Consider the following 20736-nt stretch of genomic DNA (forward strand, 5'->3'; position numbering starts at 1 on the left):
CATGATAAAGTATTAAAGGCAGAAGCATTAACTCAACATTGTTCAGCTCAAGCTGCAGAATTAGTGATCCTTTCAGAATCCTGCAAACTTATGAAAGATAAGATAGGAACAATATACACAGATAGCCAGTATGCCTATGCAACAACTCACACGTTTGCACAACACTGGAAAAATAGAGGTATGATAACATCAACAGGAAAACCAGTGACACATGCAAAACTGCTAACAGAACTATTACAAGCAGTGCAGCTGCCAAAACAGTTAGCTATATGTAAATGTGTGGCCCACACACCAGAAACAAACCCAGTTTCAAAGGGCAATGCATTTGCAGATAAAATAGCAAAACAAGCTGCACAACGAGAAATAACAGTTCTAAGTCTAACAGAAAATGCCTTAAAAAACAAAATACTACAAGAAATGCAACAACAATCGCCTAAACCAGAGCAAGAACTCTGGAAAAGAAAAGGAGTACACCTAAAAGATGGAATCTGTAAATGACAAGAAGATAAACCAATCCTACAAAAAAATCTATACAAATGGGCAGCAATATTGAGCCATGGGAAAACACATGTCTCAACAGGAGGGATGGTAGGATTGATAAACCAGATATATACAACCTATGCTTTTAACTCCTATTAAAAATAATAATAATAATAATAATAAAATAAAAAAATTGTAGAACATGTTTGATATGTGCAAAGCACAATGCTCAGGGTAATCTAAGACCAAAGAGAGGACAGTTTCCAAAGATAGAGAACTGTAATTAATTACCTTTTATGGACTTTATAGAACTTAACAATAGTGAAGGGAAAAAGTTATGTTTAATGATAATAGGTTCATTCTCAAAATGGATAGAGCTTTTTCCTACAAAACACCCAGATGCGCTAACAGTAGCTAAAGCATTATGCCAAGACATAATTCCATGTTATGGGATTCCAAAAAAGATCTATAGTGATAATGGTTCACATTTTGTAAATCAAAAAAATTAACTAAAATAGGCATTTCATATAGACCTAAAAGATCACTGTGCTTATCACCCATAAAGTGCAGGGTTAGTGGAAATAAAAGAATGGAACTATAAAAAAACAGACTTAGGAAGTGTATGGAAGAAACCAAAAGACCATGGACTAAATGTCTAGAATTAGTAAAACTGTATATTAACATCATCAGTACAAATGTGCTAACACCATATGAAGTAATATTTGGTGAATTACCATTATTTAAAAATATGTGGGAAACTGATGATGAAAGTACTCTGGTTGATTACATGAGAAAAATGTTGCAGCACCAGAAGCAACTAGCAGATCCTAATGAGAACGATGATACACTTTTTATGTCTCCATAGGAAAGCCAATTAGTTGAACCAGGTGATTGGGTCCTGATAAAAAGCAGTAAAGATTGCAGAAAAACACATGAGCTCATTTGACACACTGTAAGAAAGTAATTAAGCATGAGTAAAACAACTGTTTCGATGTTTCTATTTTAGCATACGCTTTGATTGTTCTTAGTTGCGTCATTGTAATAGCACTGTGGTACCTACTGGAGAGCTGTTATTCCTCAACAAAACTTTCAGAGGAAGTCTGGCTACAAAGGGGGCTGCAATTATAGTTTGCAGTCGTCTCAAACCAGTGAAGATTGTCCACAACTCTGGAAGTGTTAGGAGGAATTGCATATCTGCAGGTAGAATGGTAGCGGTAGGCGAATTGATAGTAGCAATTATAGCAACATTTTTATTGTTATTTGAAGAAAACCTTAATGTGCAAAAGAGAAGAAGAAAAAGTAAAAGAACTCTCAGGAAGACAACTGGGATGGCGTTCCCCAGGTTTCTCCAAGAACCCCACGGGCGCTGAGATGCTTTTGCACCCGGCAGTGGTGAAGCCATATTTGACACTCCTTGCTGAGAGCTCCAACCCTGCAACTCTGGAGGGCGCTGCAGGGTCACTTCAAAACCTCTCACTGGAAGTTTGCGGCATACAACCGTGCTGCAGTGTGGTAGGAAAAAGAACTTTCCATCCTGGTGGAGCTGCTGCGAATGGACAACGATTAATGTGTCCCAGCCGTTGCAAGCACGCATGCACCGAAAAAGGCGAATGCTGCCACCGCCAATGTCTGGGCAGCTGCACGCACGCAAACAGCGACACGGCATGCGCCGCCTGCCTGCATTATTACCACGAAGGCCGCTGCGTGCCCGACTGCCCGCCCGGCACTTTCAAGTTCGAGGGCTGGCGCTGCATCACCATGGACCTTTGCTCACAAGTTCACCTGCCCAGCGACGTTCACTTCGTCATCCACGAGGGCGAGTGCATGCCCGACTGCCCCTCCGGGTCCGCACCAACGAGAGTAATCGGATGCTGTGCAGCGCCTGCAACGGCCTATGCGACAAAATCTGCTCCACCTCCGTCATCGACTCGGTGAACGCCGCTCAGTCCCTCAAGGACTGCACCGTCATCGCCGGCAATCTGGACATCAACATCCAGCACCTTCACAACCTCTGGGACTGGACTCAGCACAACCTAACCATCCGTGCGGGACGCCTCTTCTTCCGCCTCAATACCAAACTCTGCATGTCTGAGATCCACACCATGTGGGAAAAAACCAGCGTCACGGAAAAGCCCCAGGAAGGCGACTTTCGCAATAACGGCGAAAGAGCCAGTTGTGTGAGCCACGTCCTCAGGATTTTGTCCAACAGCACGTCCAGCTATGCCATCCGCCTGATGTGGGAGCGCTACCATCCACGGGATTACAAAGGCCTTATCAGCTTTATGGTCTACTACAAAGAGGCCCCTTCTCAGAACATCACCGAATTCGACGGCCAGGACGGCTGCGGTTCCAACAGCTGGCACATGGTGGACGTGGATCTTCCAAAGGATAATAATACGGACCCCAAAGTCGCCATTCACCACCTCAAACTCTGGACCCAGTATGCCATTTTTGTCAAGGCCATTACCCTGCGGGTGGAGGACAAGCACATTCCTGGTGCAAAGAGTGACATTATTTGAATTCGAACTCGTCTGTCATTGCCGACCGTGCCCAAAGAACCCCGTGCCTACGCAAATTCATCCACGAAGCTGCTGGTCAAATGGTCGCCGCTTCTTTTTCCCAACGGCAACCTAACTTACTACCTCGTCAGATGGCAGCGGCAGCCAGAAGACCGAGAGCTATACCTGCACAATTACAACTCCAAAGAGCTGAAGATCCCGATCCGGATCCCTGCCACGGGATTTAGCGACATGGAGGAGATCAGCAAGCCCACCAAGTCGGAATTGTCCGGGGCCAAGAAGGGTCCTTGCTGCGTTTGCCCAAAGACCCCAGAGGAGAAGGACCGGGAGAAGGATGACCGCGTCTTTCTCAAGCTCTTTGAGAACTTCCTCCACAACGCCATTTTTTTTTTTGCAAAGACCTCAAGATCGTCGTCGCCGGGACCTTTTTGGCCTGGCAAATGCCACTTCCTTACATTTTCCAGATCTTTTTTCAGAAGTTTTTGACTACGGTGAATCAGACGACAAAGTTTAACCTCTAAGTGTAACATGAGTACCATAACATGATTCTGTAACTGAAAATCGAGAGAAGAAGTTATTGGATGACAAAGAGAAATAGTGCAAAGTGAATAAACAGGAGGGAAATGATGGATTTAAACTCTAAAGATGTTATTCTACTATTGCACAAGCTTCTTTGCATACAATGCGCCTTTCTTGCTTGTGTTTGAAGAAGGAGGAAACAGGATAACACCTTATTTGCGGCCAGATAAGGGACCTGTCTGACCGCAGGCACGCCTAGTTTTTGTTTGCTATGGATAACATGTTATCGTATAAACAGGTCTCAACTGTTTGTTTTGATTACTCCCCTTCCCTTAGCAGAGGTGACCTTATGTAAATTAGGGCCTTCCGAGCACAATAAATAGACAAGGAGCATAAGAATATTTCAGAGTATCCAGCAGACTGCCTTAGGGTAGACTATGGATATTTTCCTTGCAAGTAAGTTATACTCACGATTCTTTGTGTCTTTTTGTATATAGGTTTTGTACATCTGTTGGGTTAAACCTGACAGTATCGCTGTATAAGTGGAATTTGTAGCCGCAGCCATCCGAATGACGCACAGTTGCGAGTGTTCGGAATTAGGAAGGTGAATCTTCTAACCGCGCCGACCCTATCTATTTTTCTGAAGGGATGAGACGTTTCCCGAGCCCTGAGTAACGGCGTCCGTCGCTACTTATTGAAATACGGAAAGGCGGAGGTGAATGGAAGGCCGGCCCTTAATGACATTCCCGCATTTAATAGGCGAGCGGTGCGAGTGCGCGGGCTCTTAAAAGACGGCAGCGGCGGCCTTTCCTTTTTTCTCAATGGAAGGAATTTACGGGAATGCCGATATTTCCAGCGCTCGCAAATAGGATCCCGGGACAAATGTCCTCGGCTTTGACGGAGTCCGCCCTCTCGTCGATACTCCGCCAAAAGCCTCTCTTGATTTGTAGCGTTTCATCCCAGCCGCGTCCCGTTTTATCGCGCTCTTTTGCAATAAAGCGGGCCCGAGGCGTCCAAGCTACGGTTCGCGAGCCCATAGGATCGTTTACGGCGGCCCGCCGTCTCTTTATGAGTGTGTCGTAAGTCCGGAGCTCGGGGGTCTCCCGCATTTTTGAAGCGTCGAGCTACTTTTGGATACTCGAGGGTACCCGCTTGCAAAAAAAGACAAGGACGGAATAAGAAAAGGAGAACACAACAAGAAAGAAAAAAAAGAATCACGATAAAGCAAGAAAAAAGTCGTAAAAAGCGAGGGTAAAAGTAAAGAAAAAAAGAATAAAAATGTAAAAAAAAAAAGAAAAGGTCAATAGAGAAAAAGAGAAAAACACAAAAGAAAAGCTAGGAAAAAAGGAACAAAAGAAGAGGAAAAAGATAAAACATAAAAGAAAAGAAAAAAAAGAAACATGATAAAGCCAGAAAAAAGTAAAAAGCCAGGGGAAAAAATAAAGAAAAGAAGAATAAAAGATGTAAGAAAAAAAGGTCAATAGAGCAAAAAAGACAAGAAACAAGCAAGAAAAAAAAAATAAGAAAAAGAGTAAAAAGCAAGTAAAATGATTACAAAACTAGGAAAAAAATAAAGAAGAGAAGAATGAAAATAAACACAAAAGGAAAATGTCGGACGAAATCAGAAACAAAGCCAAAAAAGAAGTAAAAAGCTTATGGGAAAATAAACAAAAGAAGAAAAAATAAAAATAAAATGAAGAAAGAAATAATAAAAAGAGGTCCGCCAACAGCCCTGATTGTTTTCCAAGTTGTTTTTTAAACCGGATTTGATTCAACAGCGGACGAAGAGTTAAGATCTCGAGCCCGAGCCCGACCTGAGCCCGACCCGAAATTGAGAGTCGGCCAAAGGCACCCCTCCTCCTCCCCGGTTCTCACGAATAACATACGAAAAGTCCAATTTGCTTCGCGCTCGGTCCCTTAAAACAAATCGGGTTGGGTCGGGCTGGAATTTAAAAAAATCCTGGATTTGACCTCTAAGCTGATGGATGTCCGATTCCCAGAGACACGGTCTCCCTCCGGTGACGACCCACAACATGCTCGAGGATCGGTCCGACCCCATTCTCGCCAACATCCGACGGATCGGCCTCTTCAATTCCAGAAATGACCGCGTTAAGGTTTGAGGCTCTTCCTTTGGCTTCACCGTAAGATCTCCGCTTGCCCGTTTGTCACGATCGAATCGGCTTTTCACATTTGTCCCGATTCCGACCTCGGCTCAACAGTAAGCCCTCGGTTTTTGTGGGGTTGGGTTCCGAAAAGGTCTCCAATAGTCAATAACCTTCATTTATTTATCAAACAGTATATTATCCAATAAAGCCAAAGAACAAAACCAATTTACAGGCGCAAGCATTTGTTTCAACTTTACAGATGATATTGCTTGTTAGGGTCTGGTATCCATGATCCTAGCGCCTAGGTTTCTGTCTCCGCAAGATGGAAAAAGCCCCTCGGCCGCACCTAGTCACCTGTCTCAGTAACAATGAGAAAGCCCTTCAGCCGCTCCCGGTATCCTGTCTCGGCCGTTAGGAGTAAGCCCCTCGGCCGCTCCCGGTTTGACTTCTCGCCGTTTGCCGAGACAGTGATGCGGAAGGCTCCTCTTCGTTCGGGTCCGCATGCAAAATTGAACAGAAATACCTGACCACCAGAGGACCCAGGGTGAGGATTCCAAGTCCGTCAAGACAGAAATCCAGGAAACCAGGAGCAAAAGTGGGGCCTTCTTCTTGCCGCCGAGACAGAAATTGAAGTTGGTCAAGCTGCTTGACGTACATGCACAACTTAGACCCCAACATTAGATGCACAGGCAGACTCGGGCAGAAAAGGGGCGGGGTGAGTGTCCAGCCAATCAGAACACAGAGCACAATCCACGATGAAAATCGGCAAAGTAGCGCAACCACGTATGGTACAGAGCGATGGTTTGTTGTACCCTGTTTTTAAAATATGGATAATGGATCTGAAATGGATTGCAGGTCATTTTCCATCCAGAATTTCTATCCTCCACGAGTCCTTTACTGCCAATGGACTATGAGGATTTTGTCCGGGGCTGTCACCTTGGAGTCTTCCCCTCCTACTATGAGCCTTGGGGATACACACCAGGTAAGGTGACTACCAAAGCCGTGCGGTCTGGGTAACGGGTACTCTGCTGCGTTACCGCGTAACATACCGTTACTCCAGGGCCGTGACAATAAGCTGCCTTAACCGGCTACTTACAATCGACATTTTATATTATATATACCAAGAAACCAAGAAATGATATCAAAACGGAGAAAGCGTAAAAGCACTTGTAAACCTACCAAGGCCCGGCCGTCTCTTGAAATTTTCGACCCAAACGAGGATAAAACTAATCAGGGTACCAACCAAGAGGATCCATGATCACATAAGATGACCTACAGGCATACACAGCTGAGTTGGGACAATCTGTGTATAAGACATCTATCAATCAAACACAGCATAAATTTGCTTTTTTGTGGAAAGAAAAAAAAACCTTACTGAAAGAATATCATAAAAAGGTCCGTTTGTCAAATAACATGTAGAACAAGGAGCTCTGGTCAGATGAGCCCAAAATTGAATCTTTTTAGGGCTGACTGCAAAGTGTTAGCTTTGGCGTAAGAGTAATAATACTGCACACCACAGTGAAAAAAGCATCCGTCAAACATGGTGGTGGCAGCATCACGTTGTGTTGTGGGGTAGTTTTTCTTCAGCAGGGACGGGGTAGATATTTAAGAGTCTATGGAAGGATAGATGGAGCTGAAACCGGGGCAATTCAATTCTCTTTTTTTCAATTTTCTTTTCCTTTTTTGGGGAGTTTTACTTTTTGTCTTATTTTTTATTTTTGGGTCTTTATTATTCCGGTAACGCGGCCGACACCGGGTACGACGGTCCGGTTTGGAAGGTTTTTCGAACGCGCGTGGAAGTTTCTTTGGCTTTTTCAGGCGAATGCACCGTCATGGGCATCCCCAGCGTCACCACCAACCTCTCCGGTTTCGGTTGCTTCGTGGAGGAACAGGTCTCGGACCCGGCAGCCTACGGTACGTACGCGGACCCCGACGGCTCGCTCGTTCGTTACTGAGGAAAACCGGCAACCTTTGCTGACTTGCGTCGGCAGGTATTTACATCGTGGACCGGCGATTCCGTTCTGCCGACGAGTCCTGCCAGCAGCTGACTCACTTCATGTTCAGTTTTTGCCAACAGTCCAGGCGACAACGCGTCATTCAGCGCAACAGAGCTGAGAGACTGTCTGACCTGTTGGACTGGAGATACCTAGGACGGGTTTGTGGATCCCATTCTCAACCTTTTTGACTGCTCTACCGCCTGGTGAAATAGATAGATATATTTTTCCAAGTGTTTCTGTAGTGCAGCGGTTAGCACATTCGCCTAGAACGTGAAAAGTTCCCGAATTGAGAGCAGGTGGAAACATGGCCTGGAGAGGGATAGGTTCCCCCAGGCTGCACTTGCCCAAGACACAACACGGGAAATGGTGCCCCTATAACCTGTGTGGTTAAGGGATCCAACCAACCAACCAGTGTAGTGGATAGCACACTCAACTAACGCACGAAAGGTCCCCAGTTTGAGACCGGGTGGAAACGTATGTTGGTCTAGAAAGAGGATGGGCACCACCAGGCTGTTCTTGCCCAAGACACAGCACAGGAAATGGTACCCCTACCCACCTGTGAGTCGAATGGGATTCAATCAACCAAGCAGAGCAGTGGTTAGCACATTCGCCTGTCACGCAAAAGGTTCCCAGTTCAAGAACAAGTGGAGATATACAGTATGTTGGCCTGGAGAAGGACGAGAACCACCAGGCTGCACTTGCCCAAGAGGCACCACATGAAATGGTGCCTCTACCACACGGGTGCTTAAGGGATCCAACAGTCCCTGCTGAAAAAAATCTTTGACACAATAAAAAACGCTTTGACACAATAAAAGGAAGTCTGTGTAAAGCTCATATAACGGACTAAATTGACTTTCTCCACTAAAATTCAACTCACTATATAGCCATCAATAACTAAACCCCTTTGCAACAAAAGTGGGTGCACCCTAAAGTGAAAGTTCCTAAAGTGTATGGTCAGAGTACTTCCAGGCTGAACCCCCACCACTTCAATCTCTGCAGTAATGCTGACAACACTCCTGCGCTAATCTTCCTTAGATCGCCCTGGTTGTGATGGACAGGCCTGACCTGTGGAAGATCCCTCGAGCCAGGCTCAGCTTTCTGATCCGGGCAACCTACTACACGCTACCCTGCCCCCAAAATCGACATCTGTGGTTCGGCACGGATGCCGTCTGCCCCCTCTGTAGTACGTACCATCAACGCGAGCCTTCAGCATCTCCTCTCAAGCTGAAAGATGGCACTTTTCCAAGGCCGCTACAGGTGGCGGCACGATGCCGTCCTAAAGAAGCTGGCAGAGGTAGTCGAAGGTTGCAGACGGAAGGCAAACAGTCAGCCGGTTCCTCCATCGAATCACCTCATCCAGTTTGCGAGGGCTGGCGACAACGTTCGCAAAAACACCAATGCCCCCTCGCCCGCTACACTCTGGAAGGCTCCTCTCGCCGGCCGGCGAACGGAGAATGAAAGTTGACCTCAAAAGGCAGTTGCAGTTCCCCATCATTGCGGCCAGACATTGTGCTGTGGTCTGTAACCAGCAAGGCGGTCCTCCTTAAAGCTCGCTGTCCCTTGGGAGGAGGGAATTGAGGCAGCACGCGAGAGGAAACTGGCCAAGTACGAAGACCTGGCAGCCGAGTGCAGGGAGGCGGGCTGGAAAACAACAGTATGCCTCCTCAACCTCCCGCTTGCTCAGAGACCTTGGATGCACGGGAGCTGGCAACCGGAGAGCAACTAAAGAGCTATCAGAAGAGGCGGAAAAGGGCAGCTTCTGGCTGTGGCTGTGGAGGAATGACAGGAACTGGGGGCCTTCAAGTAACACCTGGGGCATCAGTGGGGTTGGCAGAGAGATTTCCCAGCCATCGCTCCGCCACCAGGAGATGTTAAAGGAGCGAAACGTCAATGACCGGTGGTCCCCGGCTGACGACCCAGTCAGGCCCGAGTGTTCAGGGCACACGAGCATTCCAAAGGCGCCGGAGGAGGCGCGTCAGGCAGAAATGCCCAGCAGGAAGACTAACATCCTGTGTAAGTTCATTCAGCTTCTTTAGACATCCAAAACGAGCCCCATTGTGAGTGAATCCTGATTTTTTTTCAAAACGCAGAAGGGTCTTGGCCACTGTACTATAGCTCAACTTCATCTTGTAGCTTTGGGCAACCTTATTTAGTGCAGCTATTTATTTTTTGATTCAAGATCCCCAGGGAGTTATTTGCCACGGTGTGCCATCTTGGGAGTTTCAGTGACCAGTATGACAGAGTGTACTTTAAATTGAACACACCCGCTCCCTATTCATACTTGAGACCTAGTAAAAGTAATAAGTCGCATGGTATTTTGGAGGAAAAATGACAAGCAGTGCTTTGTTTGAACAGCTGGGGTGTAGCTCTGCTCTGTGAGATTGAATCTGCATCCGCGGTGGAAGGCTTAAAAGACAGCTTATGAGTGATGTTGGCCTCATACTCTTGTCTTTGAGGGAGAAGAATGAGGGTGCGTGAATTTCGAGCCATCGTATCGCACACGAACCCGATGTACGCCATCTTCTAGAATCTGCTGCATCGGTCAAAATTTTGGGACAAGAAGCTGTCAACTTCTGTAATGAACTATATATGATGTCGATGATGTGTATGCCTGTTGAAACATCTACTGCGGCCTGCTCATCAAGGTTTCTTCATTTCCTCATGCTGAGGTTTTTGAGTTTTTCTTTGCCCTCATGTAGGTTTTAGATCAGGGGATAGCACACTGGTGGTCTGTACAGCCTGTAGAGACTTCTTGTGATTAAGGGTGTCACAAATAAACCTGACTTGATCTCAGCTCTATGCCGCGGACGCGCTAACCACTCATTCACCGTGCCGCCCTGTTCGAGTCAATGACGATTAAACTTCTTTCCAGTTCTACGTTCATTCTCGCCTTCTGGCACTCAGCAGAGCGTTTCCTGACAAGTTTCAAGTGGACCCCGCCACACCACTGAAGGTCAGATACAAAGTTTACAAAGTATATTGTATTTTGAGGTGAATCCATGTTTCCAAGTGTGCTCGTATCTTAGCCGGGTTTGCAGGACCTTAATTGGCAGCTTAGCCTTTGCGTGATTGACAAGCCGTCACGGTGCCGCGCGCAAACACCGATCGGTACATTGCCTTACGACCAGGATTTTTTTCTTCCAATTTTAGGGATTTGCTGTTCCTCCTTTAACTGTATTGTGTCATCAGTTCAGCACAGTACTGTGAGCTCGAATCACGTAGCCAGAATAACATTTTCCCTCGGTTTTTACCTAGAGCAGAAGAGTTCTAGCACCACCTATGTCTATTGCTACTTGCCGCTGAGTCAGACTGCCGGGAAACAATTGAACACCCTTTTGAGCACTTTACCCCAAATTCCAGCATTTTTCTGACCTTGAAAACACAACATTGAAATTCGAGGCCTTTCGGAAGAACCGATTGCGGGGCGTTTACTCGGAGGTAACAACCTGGTCCAATAGGAAAGGCTGTGCCAGCCCGCCCAGTACCGCCTACCTTGTACCATGCCTCACTCTGTTGGAAAATCGAATGAAATTCGTTCTCCGTTATTCGAATAATAATAATAACTGATCCTTGCATTCCCGCCCTCCACAGACAGAGGGCTTCCGCTATCCCCGGCCTTACTCCGTCCCTCCGTCGCCGTCCGTATCGGTCCACTCCACGCCCCACCACAGCGACGAGGAGGACGAACCCTACGACGAAGACGAGGAAGTCGAAAAGGACCGACTGAACATAAAGGCGCCTTTCCTTCTGGGTCTCGCGCCCCGAGGCTTCGAGAAACATCCGGGAGAATCCGAAAACCGCGATCGAAACGGTCTCGGGAGTGGCTTCCTAACCTGAAAATGCGCTAATCCGTTCCAAGTCCCCTAAAAAGTACAGTATGTTTTTTCATGAAAGAGCATCAGAACATGGCCGCACAATAAACATAAAACGAGACGAACGTCATGGAATAAAAAACAAAGAATAAAAGAAATAATCACAATATGAATTTACCTTTTTGCCTGGTGTTTCTTGAAAAACGGATCCAATGACGTCCGCTTTTGAGAAATGCGCGAGTCGGACGATTCCTTCCCACAAATTCCCTGACTTTGTGGAATTTTGCCAAAATGTCTTTAATTTGGGCTAATAGAATGATGGCTGCGTGTTGTCGGAATCCCTCTCGTCTCCGAAGTCTGAACTGTGACGGTGACGTGAAGAGCATGCTGGGATACGCGCATGCGCACCAGGTCACAGATTTGAAGCGATAGCTAGTCTGTTTAGGTCTAGGAAACTCTGGGAGCGACTCATGGCAGTATGTACTGTACTGTATTTTTTACTTTTTTTTTTTTTTACTTAGAGGCAATATTTTTCCCATTCATACTTGGTAACCTGAAATTTTCGTGTGTAGAGATATTCCTAAGTAGAGAAACCACTGTACCAGTTTCATTAAAAAATCCAGTTCACCAATAGTCCCACCGCCAGCATCGACCGGTCCCAGTTTGCACATTTAAACTACTACAGGCAAAAAAGGAAAAAATGGTGCCGTAGGTTTTGTGTGCGTACGTTGGTTTAAAGTTCCAGTAATTTTAAGAAACAGTAAGTGCTTACGTATCCTCAACAATCTCTCGATCGCATACCCGTCAGCCTTAATTCTTCCCTTTTTTAATGATTGCGATTCCCCTTACAAAAACAAACCTTTCAAAGACAACGCAGCGCCTATTTACTCGCAGCAAAACGGTCGTGGTTTGCGGTCCCTCTCTTCTCCCCAGGTGTTTGCAATTAGACAATTAACCACCTCTACTCTATAGACCCCAGGCTCCCACCTCACTTTGCTGATCATTTGGATTCCTCAAGACTTTCAGTCGGCAAAAACGACTTCCTTCTTCGATTCTTTCCTCGTTCCGACGTCACCTAGGCCAAGACCCGCCACCCCCACCTCCTTCCCCGATTCCCTCCTCGTCCCGAGATCGTCCACTCGAGCCATCTTTCTTAAAGGGAGTCCTAAATCTTCGCTTCAGTATGTTTCTTAACGCCGAGATCTCCAGTTTCTCTGGCAAGCCTCCCTCTCAAGATCTCCTCCTCAGCCGTCCCGGGCCCAAACTCCCTCGTCTCTGTTGTTCCGGCGGAATTCCACCGAATCCCTCGTATTCTCTTCCCTTTGTAAACATAAACATTGACATCGTGTTTCCTTTTTTCTTTAGATTTGGCTCGATATCGCTGTTTTTTTGGGTGACCGATTAGCGCTAAGGGTTAGCGATTTCATGTATGTGAGGATGGAAAGGAATATTGTGAGATGGCGTGAATGCTTTTGAGGAAGTACAAAAATAAAGACAATAGGATCAAAGCGGACATAAAAGTCATCCCCGGAATCCGAATTGTCGTTCGCGATCACCGCTAAGAAATCCCGACTCGATAGCGGATGAGAAAGAAGGGGATCCATTCGGGTACGCTCTCCGATCCGATTGAAATTCACTTTATTAAAAGAAGAGGTTTGAACTATACAAGAATGTACAAAAGCCAAATTCTCCCTCGAGCGAGGACACGGATGCCAGCGTTTTCAGAAGTATTCTCTCTTCCACAGCGGTATCTCCTGAAGGTACACCTCTTCTGGGTTTTCATCCGCTGCAAGAAAAAGAATGTATCGATTGAGACGATGAGAGGATTTCAGGTAGAGCCGCGCGTCACTTGTTCCAACAGGTCCCGTTTCTGTTGATTTGCGACGCTTCCGGTTCCGGCTTTTAAGACGAGAAAAGATGTTTTTGCCCTCCTCTTGTGTCGCGTACACTTGCACCTATTTTTCGGAGCATTTCGGTAAGGGGGCACGCTTTTCCATTCTTTGCTCCTTTTCAATTCCGTTCCTCTTAAATGAAAGGGGGGTGTGGAAGTGCACCGTATAGGGGCAGCTTTGAATTGCATCACCCTCTGTCATGACAATATATTCTATTTTATTCACTTTGATTCTATTTGATTCTATTCTATTTAGTTCGATTCTATTTAATTCTATTCTATTCAGTTTGAATGGATTCAATTATTTCCTATTCTATTCGATTCAGTTTGATTCTATTTAATTTGATTCTATTCAAGTCAATTCTATTCTATTAAATTCTAGTCTATTCGATTCTATCAGATTAAATTCAATTTGATTTTATTTATGTTTGATTCTATTCAGTTTGATTTTATTTGATTTGATTGCATTCAATTTAAGTCTATTTGATTCTATTCTATTCAGTTTGAATCCATTCAATTCTTTCCTATTCTAGCTCAGGAGATTGGGATCCCAGTTCGAATCCCGGCTCGTCCGTGTGACATGTGGAAGTGTCCTTGGGTAAGACACTGAACCCCTAATACCCCCAATGAGCAGGTTAGCGTCTTACATGCCTGCAATACAAGGCCGCTATTGGGAAATGTGGAGCACATTGTAAAGCGCTTTGGGAAGTCATTGACTTGAAAAGCGCTAGAGAAATGCAGATCATTTCAATTCATTTCATTATTCAGTTCGATTCTATTCCGTTTGGTTCCAGTAGATTCAATTCTATACTATTCAATTTGATTCTAGTCAGTTTGATTCTATTCGATTCTTATCTATTTTTTTCGATTCCGTTTTATTCAATTCTATTCTATTTGATTATATACAATTCAATTTAATTCTATTTAAGTCTATTTGATTATATTTTATTTGATTCGATTCGATCAAATTCAATTTGATTCAGTTTGATTCTATTTATGTTTGGTTTTGTTTGATTCTATTCTATTCTATTTGATAATAGCATAGGACCACTAATTGAAAGGATTGAATGGATGATATAAAGGCCTTTCTGCTTTTTATTTTTTCAATCCAAATGTTGATCTGAATATCGGCACTTCTCTATTATAGAGAAAGGGGCTAAAGCTTCTTCAAACTCGTTTACATTTGATATTTTTCATATTGTGCAAAACGGCACTTCTAAGGAAAATAACATTGTGACGGATTTCCTTAAAATTCTCTGGTTGCTAAACGCTTTTCAGCACATAGAGCCCCGTCGGCTGCTAAACTAGGATTCGACGGCATCGAGTGCGCGTTATTTAAAACGGCGGGTCGTGTTTTGGCTCATTTTTCTCTTGTGCTCAGCGTTTTCTCGCGGGTCGCAAACGCCAATGCGGCGGGCTACATTTGGCCCGCGGGCCGTGGGTTCGGGAGCTTCGAGTCTCGGTCTTACTCTCATCTCTGGCCTGCTGCAAGAAGTTGAGCAAAACGCTAGCCGCCTGGTCCACCGTCAGCTTCTCGGTGTTCTGACTGCGAGTCTCTGTGAGGATACAGAATAAACATTTCGATTATCACCCGCGGTGATAATGGATTTTCTTTAGGATCTAAGTATATCAATGTATCCGTCTGTCCACCCAAGAAAAGGACAAAGGCATTTAGATATGACCACCAGTTGGGTAGGTTACCCTAGATGTGACCTACCCAACTGGTAGGTCTTTTAGAAATTCCTATCATTCTGGGCACCCTTTGCGCTCATTAGTCATTTTGGTTCATTCGACCCGGTCGACCACAAACGAAAAAACAAAGGTTGACAAGAAAATCACAATGACCCCGAATTGGCGGGGTATTTTCAGAACAAGTCACCTCGACTGCCCCGAGAGGGCACCAGGTGGGAGAGCCCTGATCCGGACTCTTTGGCTTTTCCCTTCTCACGCGCCAATGATGTGGATGAGCCTCTCTCGGGTGATTTTCCTCACACGGTTGATCTGTGCCTTGCCATAATTACTTTTTAGGATCATATTTCCTGTGTGCGTTAGGTGTTTTGAGTTGTTGGACGGAGATAAAAGAAGGGATTTTATCGTCTTATCGTAGACCGTACGTTCTTATCGAGCACTTTTCGGCCAATTTATGGGCGGAAAAGCGCTTCGCCCGTGGGATTCCGACGGGATCGACGTGCGGTCGTACCCAAGCGCAGGGTGTCGTAGAGATCTCCCTCCTTGCGGTCCTCCGAGACGAACCTGCGTCCTTCTGAGAAATGGCAGAAAACCGACAAGCGCTTCAGGAGGGAGAAGGAAAAGTCCCGGAAATGGAGGCGGCCGTGGCGGTACGTACGCGTGCCTTTGAGATACAACATGGATTGCGGTGTCCAGTTCCTCCTCTGGAAAGATCCCTTCCGGAAAGGAACCCCAAATACAAAAACATTCAAAAGAAAATGAGTGAAAAGGAGATTGTCCCTATTTGAAAAACTGCAATAAAATATCTATATATAATATACTCACCAATACTACTGCTTTTGTACCTTTAGAAACACTGACTGATTTGATTTATAAAAGTTGAACTCTAACCAGTGTCTGAAACTCATGGCGGGGCGGACAACTCTGAAAAGTGGCCTGCCCCATTTTTCACAACTTGAAACGCAATAAGACCACTCATCGCAAAAAAACATTGCTGCTAAGTATTAAGGATTGATTAACAGAACAAAACTTTAAAATGAAGTTTGTTATAAATCTATTTATAACATTCATTGCATGTATCTGTATCGACTCCTCTTCATTCATGCAATGTTTGCGTCGTCCGCTACGAGCCACGTGAACTCCTCTTTCCACCATGCTTTTCATGTCCATTTACATTTTGTAGCGTCATCCATTTTCTTAGCTTCTATTGAATCTCCTGGGGCTGAGGTTTTGGCCCGATTCCTCACCACTCATCCGCGGTCTTCCGATGGGCTGCCGACGATGCGAATTGCCAAACGAACGGACGCTCCGAAATTTCCAAACCGGACGAAGATTTCAAAATCGGAATAAAGCAAACGTTTGATTTGAAAAAAGAAAGAAATAAAAACAAAATAGATCTATTTTTTCCCGGGCGGAGACCTTTTGAAAGCCGTACGCCCGATGTAAAAGATGCATGCCCCGGGTGTCCTGGCGGCTGTTATTTCAGACACTGATTATTAGTGAAGGGAATTTTTTTTTAGAAACGAGTAAATGAATCTGCCATGAGAGACATTTTAAACACGAATCGGTCCTTTCGGTGCGCTTGAGGTGAGTTTGACAAATGCAAGAAGTCAAATAGTGAAAAGGGAACGTTGACTTTTGTTGCCCTTTTTCAGCTAGCGTGTCTGCACTTTCAACGTTTACATGGCTTTTAGGGATATTTAACCCGGGATTCTGTATCTTCTTGCAACTACCGAACGAACGGACGCTTCGAACCAGGTCGGACGGGGCGGAAATCCCAACCTTGGGTGCGCTCCAGGTTTGCGTGACCAATGCGAGCAGCAAGATGGTGAGAACGGAAGACGCGGAGATGCTCTTCAAAGCCTGCAGAGGTTGGAGAGGAGAAGGGATTTTAACACTCTGTTCTGCAGGGAGTTCCAAAAAATGAGATATCCTTTGAATATTCATAATTACCGCCACAAATATAAGCAGATATTTTTCTGTAAATTTGTAAATAAAAAGGAAAAAATAGGAATCTGCTAACCCAAAATAAGGTTCAGCATGTTTCTAAAAAATGAAGAATACATTCCATTTTGGAAGTTTCACATTTGTGAAATCGTCCACGCAATCCACATGCTTTTGAATCTTTCATTTACATTTGGAAGAATAAATCTTGATCTTCCATCCATGTTCTGCAGCGCTTATCCTCAGTAGGGTCGCGGGAGCCCATCGCAGCTGTCTTGGGGCAGTGGGCAGAGGACATCCTGAACTGGTGGCCAGCCAGTCACAGGGCACACAAAGTCCAATTCATCAGATACACAAAAGGTTTCCATTCGTCGTGCTTTTTTTGGCGTTTATATCTTTCAGGATGACCGTTTCCTCCGTTTTGTAACAATCGACTCTGGTACCATGAATTAAAAACGGTGTGAAGGGATCAAAGTGAATGCATGTTTCACCCGAACAACAGACAGTTCTCCTGCCCGCGCACACTACACTGATTTAAATACAAAGTGAAATGCCCGATGCACACAGGGTAATCTAGCAAAAGCCCCCCTTCCCGCAGCATAACAGTTTCTCCTCGGATCTACGCAATTCACATCGGTCCTGCTTTCGAAAGGGTGAGAGATTTTCCTGCCTGAATGCTATAGATTCCACGCGAATATGATATATGCATCTGTGGGGATTTCAATATTGATTTGCTTGAGCCGACTATAATGAAATCCATTGATGACTTTACGGACACGATGTATGGCCTTTAAGGCTATCGCTATGTCCAACAATAACAAAACCGAGTAAATGAAGGTCACCGTTGTTGACAATATTTTCACTAATGTCATGGATTCATGCCTGTGACACGAGTGACCATTTAGCAGTTTCTATTCCCAAAGCCCGGGATTTGGATCATACGCACGAGTCGTTTCTGCAGTCCAACCTGTTCCATTTCAGGACTTTCCTTTGCGGTTTTGAACAAAATGTCAATGGACAGAAAATGTAAGTTTCAAGAAAGGGCTTCGAGACGCCTTAAATCACAAAACGGATGAATATGACAGTATCCCCTGATCTAAAACCTACATGAGGGCAAGGGAAAACTCAAAACCTCAGCATGAGGAGGAATAATGACCTAGAATTCAAACAACGCGTAATGGGTTTGGTGCTTCTTTACGTGTTGTAAAACTCTGGACCCATCTGGAGTTTAAAACTGAAATCAAGCAAACATATTAACAGCTTCAAGCTACTTGAAACAACACAGTACGCACTGCAAGGGTCTTAGTGTCAAGTCAGGTCTTGTTTATTTGTTTTGCCCTTAATCAAAGAGTCTCAAAAGGCTGCACTGACCAGATTATTATGACACCATCCCCTGATCTAAAACCTACATGAGGGCAAGGGAAAAACTCAAAACCTCAACACGAGGAGGACAGCACCGGGGCCCGAATGGAGGCTCTCGGACCTGCGGATCTCTTCTTGGCTTTTGGGATCGCGAGTAGACCAGCGTTTTCGGAGCGAAGGCACCGGACTGGAACATAATGTGCTCTGTGATGTATGTCTGTTCTCTTAGCATTGTGGGTACTTATTTTTAGGTTGTTGCGATATTGTGATGATATTGTCCCTTTGGTTGCTGGGTACTGTTTAATATCAGTCTGTCCCGTGTAGTAACAGTTTAATTTTTTCCTGTAAAAAAATATTTTTGTTGCCTGTGAGCTGTACCACTTGTTTCTCACCTGCAGGGAATCCCAATCCAACAAAAGTGGCAGGAAATCCACGTTTAAGTTTTGCTAAAATGAGAAAAGGGCCGGATTTTCAGGAATCTTCTCGGTCCCGTTCCCAATTCAAGTCATATTAACCAGGAATGCCTGAAAGAAACCAAACGGAGGCGAGAATCCGACGTTACTCACTTTCATGGTGGAGCGATCTGGCAGGTTCGGCGTCCGCAAGTAGAGAAGGTCCTCGACGACTTGTTCTCCCCTTCCTCCTCTCGGTGGTATTTATAGAGGTCTCCCGGTAGACCTCTCGGGCCCCTCCTCGATGTCGGCGGCGATAGGTCACGGGGAACGAACGTGAATGAACGGAGCCCGCCCATCGATCCGGCGCTAGCTTGTAAATATTTCTGAATGAAAAACGCCGGCGTAAGCGAGGGCGGGCCCCGCTATGATTCAGGGTGACGATAACGGAGAGCGGAGGAGGAACGACGATACGAGCCCCGGCAGAAATATTTCCCTAATTCGGAGTATTGATATTTGGCGACGAGACGGATGCGCCAAATACCACTTTTCCGATACTTCCGTCGGGATAGCCTACAGTTTGAAACTTTTTTACGAGACGCTACGGTTTCGGAAATGCAATTAATACCCGCCACGCACGGTCCCGCAAAGGACAAGAGCTTTCTAAATACGCCATCTGACGCTTGTAGTAGCTATTATTTGTCCACCGTCATAAACGTGTCTTTTAAAACAATCGTAGAAATGTGCATTGATTTAGGACTACGAGCCTCACCCTAGTGAAAGTCGATGGAAGAGGAAAAATGGTGCCATTTGGTCACTTTACATCTCCGTAGTTTTTTAGTTTTTGGTTGCACGACACAACACGTGTAGTGGTCAAAATATGACGCAGTCTCTTAAAGTTTTCAAGTCAAATGTGGTGGCCTGTGCAGCCCTTGGAGACTTTTTGTGATTAAAAGCATCACAGAGGAATGGGACTTGACACTAGATGTCGCTGTATGGTGTAGTGAAACTGTAAACGAGTGCTAAAAAGTCATGTTTATTTTTTTGGCCCTTAATCTCAAAGAGTCTCCAAGGGCTGCACAGACCACAAATTATTAGGACACCATCTCCCGATCTAAAACCTTCATGAGGGCAAGGAAAAACTCATAAACCTCAGGATGAGTCAAGTCATGTTTATTTGTTTGGCCCTTATCGCAAAGAGTCTCAAAGGCTGCAGAGACAACGGATTATTTTTTGCAAACTACAGACCATTTACCACTTATTTACACTATCATTCACAAATACACTATCATTCACAAATACACTATTGGAACTAAAGACTAAGATCCGGAATTTGTCCATTACTCAAGTCTTTTATTTTGGATGAAAACTGGTAAAAAAAAAACTGGTTCAATCACAGCCAGTCTCCGTTTTCAAGCACACTCGAGGATTATTTTTACAATGTAGTGATATCACCACCTTTGCTGTTATTTTCCTTTGATTTTTATATATTTCAAAGAATGAAATGATTTAAAATAGGCAAATATTTTCCTGATATTTTTTTACCCATCTCCAGCTAGCACAATAAATGTACCCTTTTTTATTTTACTACAACAATTATTGAGCACTAGTGTAAGCAATGGAGTTTTTTAGGGCCTCCAAAAATTAAAATATGTTTCGCCATAACTTGAAATGGCCCAATCATACAGAGGAATATTAATACCATAAAATATGGTGTTTTTTTTTTTTAAATCAGATTTGTTGCCAAAATATCCTTCACATCAACTTCTTATGCAATAAGTTGCACATTCGTTCTCTCAAGGAAATCGAGTACCGACCGACTTTAGGTTCATGACGCTGAACTATAACAGTAACTTCGACCCGTTTACCACCCTAAGAACATCCCATCTCGGGAAGCCAAGCAGGCCAGGTTTGTACTTGGATGGGCTGTAAATAGGCCATTTGGAACACGCTCCGCTGCGACAGCACCGACTGCACTCCCCCCTGATGAGAGTCGGTGAAAACAAATGTCTCTACGGGGACCAAA

General features: G+C 44.8%; 3 protein-coding genes across 8 annotated transcripts in view; 2 read left to right on the top strand and 1 right to left on the bottom strand.

Annotated features, from left to right (window-relative positions):
• The window catches only part of gys2 (glycogen synthase 2), a 32122-nt gene extending 20517 nt beyond the window's left edge, over positions 1–11605 (top strand). Inside the window, exons 11-18 of one of the 5 annotated variants that reach the window (XR_015851978.1) lie at positions 5519–5632; positions 6479–6605; positions 7442–7537; positions 7615–7778; positions 8656–8803; positions 8868–9633; positions 10493–10573; positions 11212–11257. Coding sequence is in view for 1 of the 5 variants with exons in the window: in XM_088346979.1 (XP_088203105.1) it covers positions 5519–5632; positions 6479–6605; positions 7442–7537; positions 7615–7778; positions 10493–10573; positions 11212–11457 (828 nt within the window). In the remaining 4 variants the exon portion in view is untranslated. Of the gene's footprint in view, positions 1–5518; positions 5633–6478; positions 6606–7441; positions 7538–7614; positions 7779–8655; positions 9634–10492; positions 10574–11211 lie in introns of all 5 variants that reach the window. The other 4 variants (XR_015851980.1, XR_015851977.1, XR_015851979.1 and 1 more) reach the window with 4 other exon arrangements.
• On the top strand, positions 1281–3850 carry LOC148356115 (insulin-like growth factor 1 receptor). Its single transcript, XM_088347485.1, has 2 exons — positions 1281–1680; positions 1747–3850. The coding sequence occupies exon 2, from the start codon at positions 2073–2075 to the stop codon at positions 2997–2999; it is 927 nt and encodes a 308-aa protein (XP_088203611.1). The 5' UTR covers positions 1281–1680; positions 1747–2072; the 3' UTR covers positions 3000–3850.
• A 1454-nt stretch (positions 11606–13059) lies between the features above and the next one.
• spx (spexin hormone) lies at positions 13060–19469 on the bottom strand. 2 transcript variants are annotated; one of them, XM_088347213.1, is made up of 6 exons: positions 18885–19469; positions 16795–16875; positions 15671–15728; positions 15524–15586; positions 14793–14879; positions 13060–13218 (listed from the first exon to the last, which is right to left on the bottom strand). In XM_088347213.1, exons 1-6 carry the CDS (start codon positions 18888–18890, stop codon positions 13154–13156), a joined length of 360 nt encoding a protein of 119 aa, XP_088203339.1. In that variant the 5' UTR covers positions 18891–19469; the 3' UTR covers positions 13060–13153. The 2 variants fall into 2 exon arrangements, with proteins under 2 accessions (XP_088203339.1, XP_088203338.1); XM_088347212.1 differs by lacking the exon at positions 13060–13218 and having other exon boundaries at positions 14346–14879.
• Positions 19470–20736: the final 1267 nt, after the last annotated feature.

This window comes from Urocampus carinirostris, chromosome 11 (genome assembly GCF_059441175.1).
Source record: "Urocampus carinirostris isolate Australia breed hairy pipefish chromosome 11, RoL_Ucar_1.0, whole genome shotgun sequence".
Classification (NCBI taxonomy): domain Eukaryota; kingdom Metazoa; phylum Chordata; class Actinopteri; order Syngnathiformes; family Syngnathidae; genus Urocampus; species Urocampus carinirostris.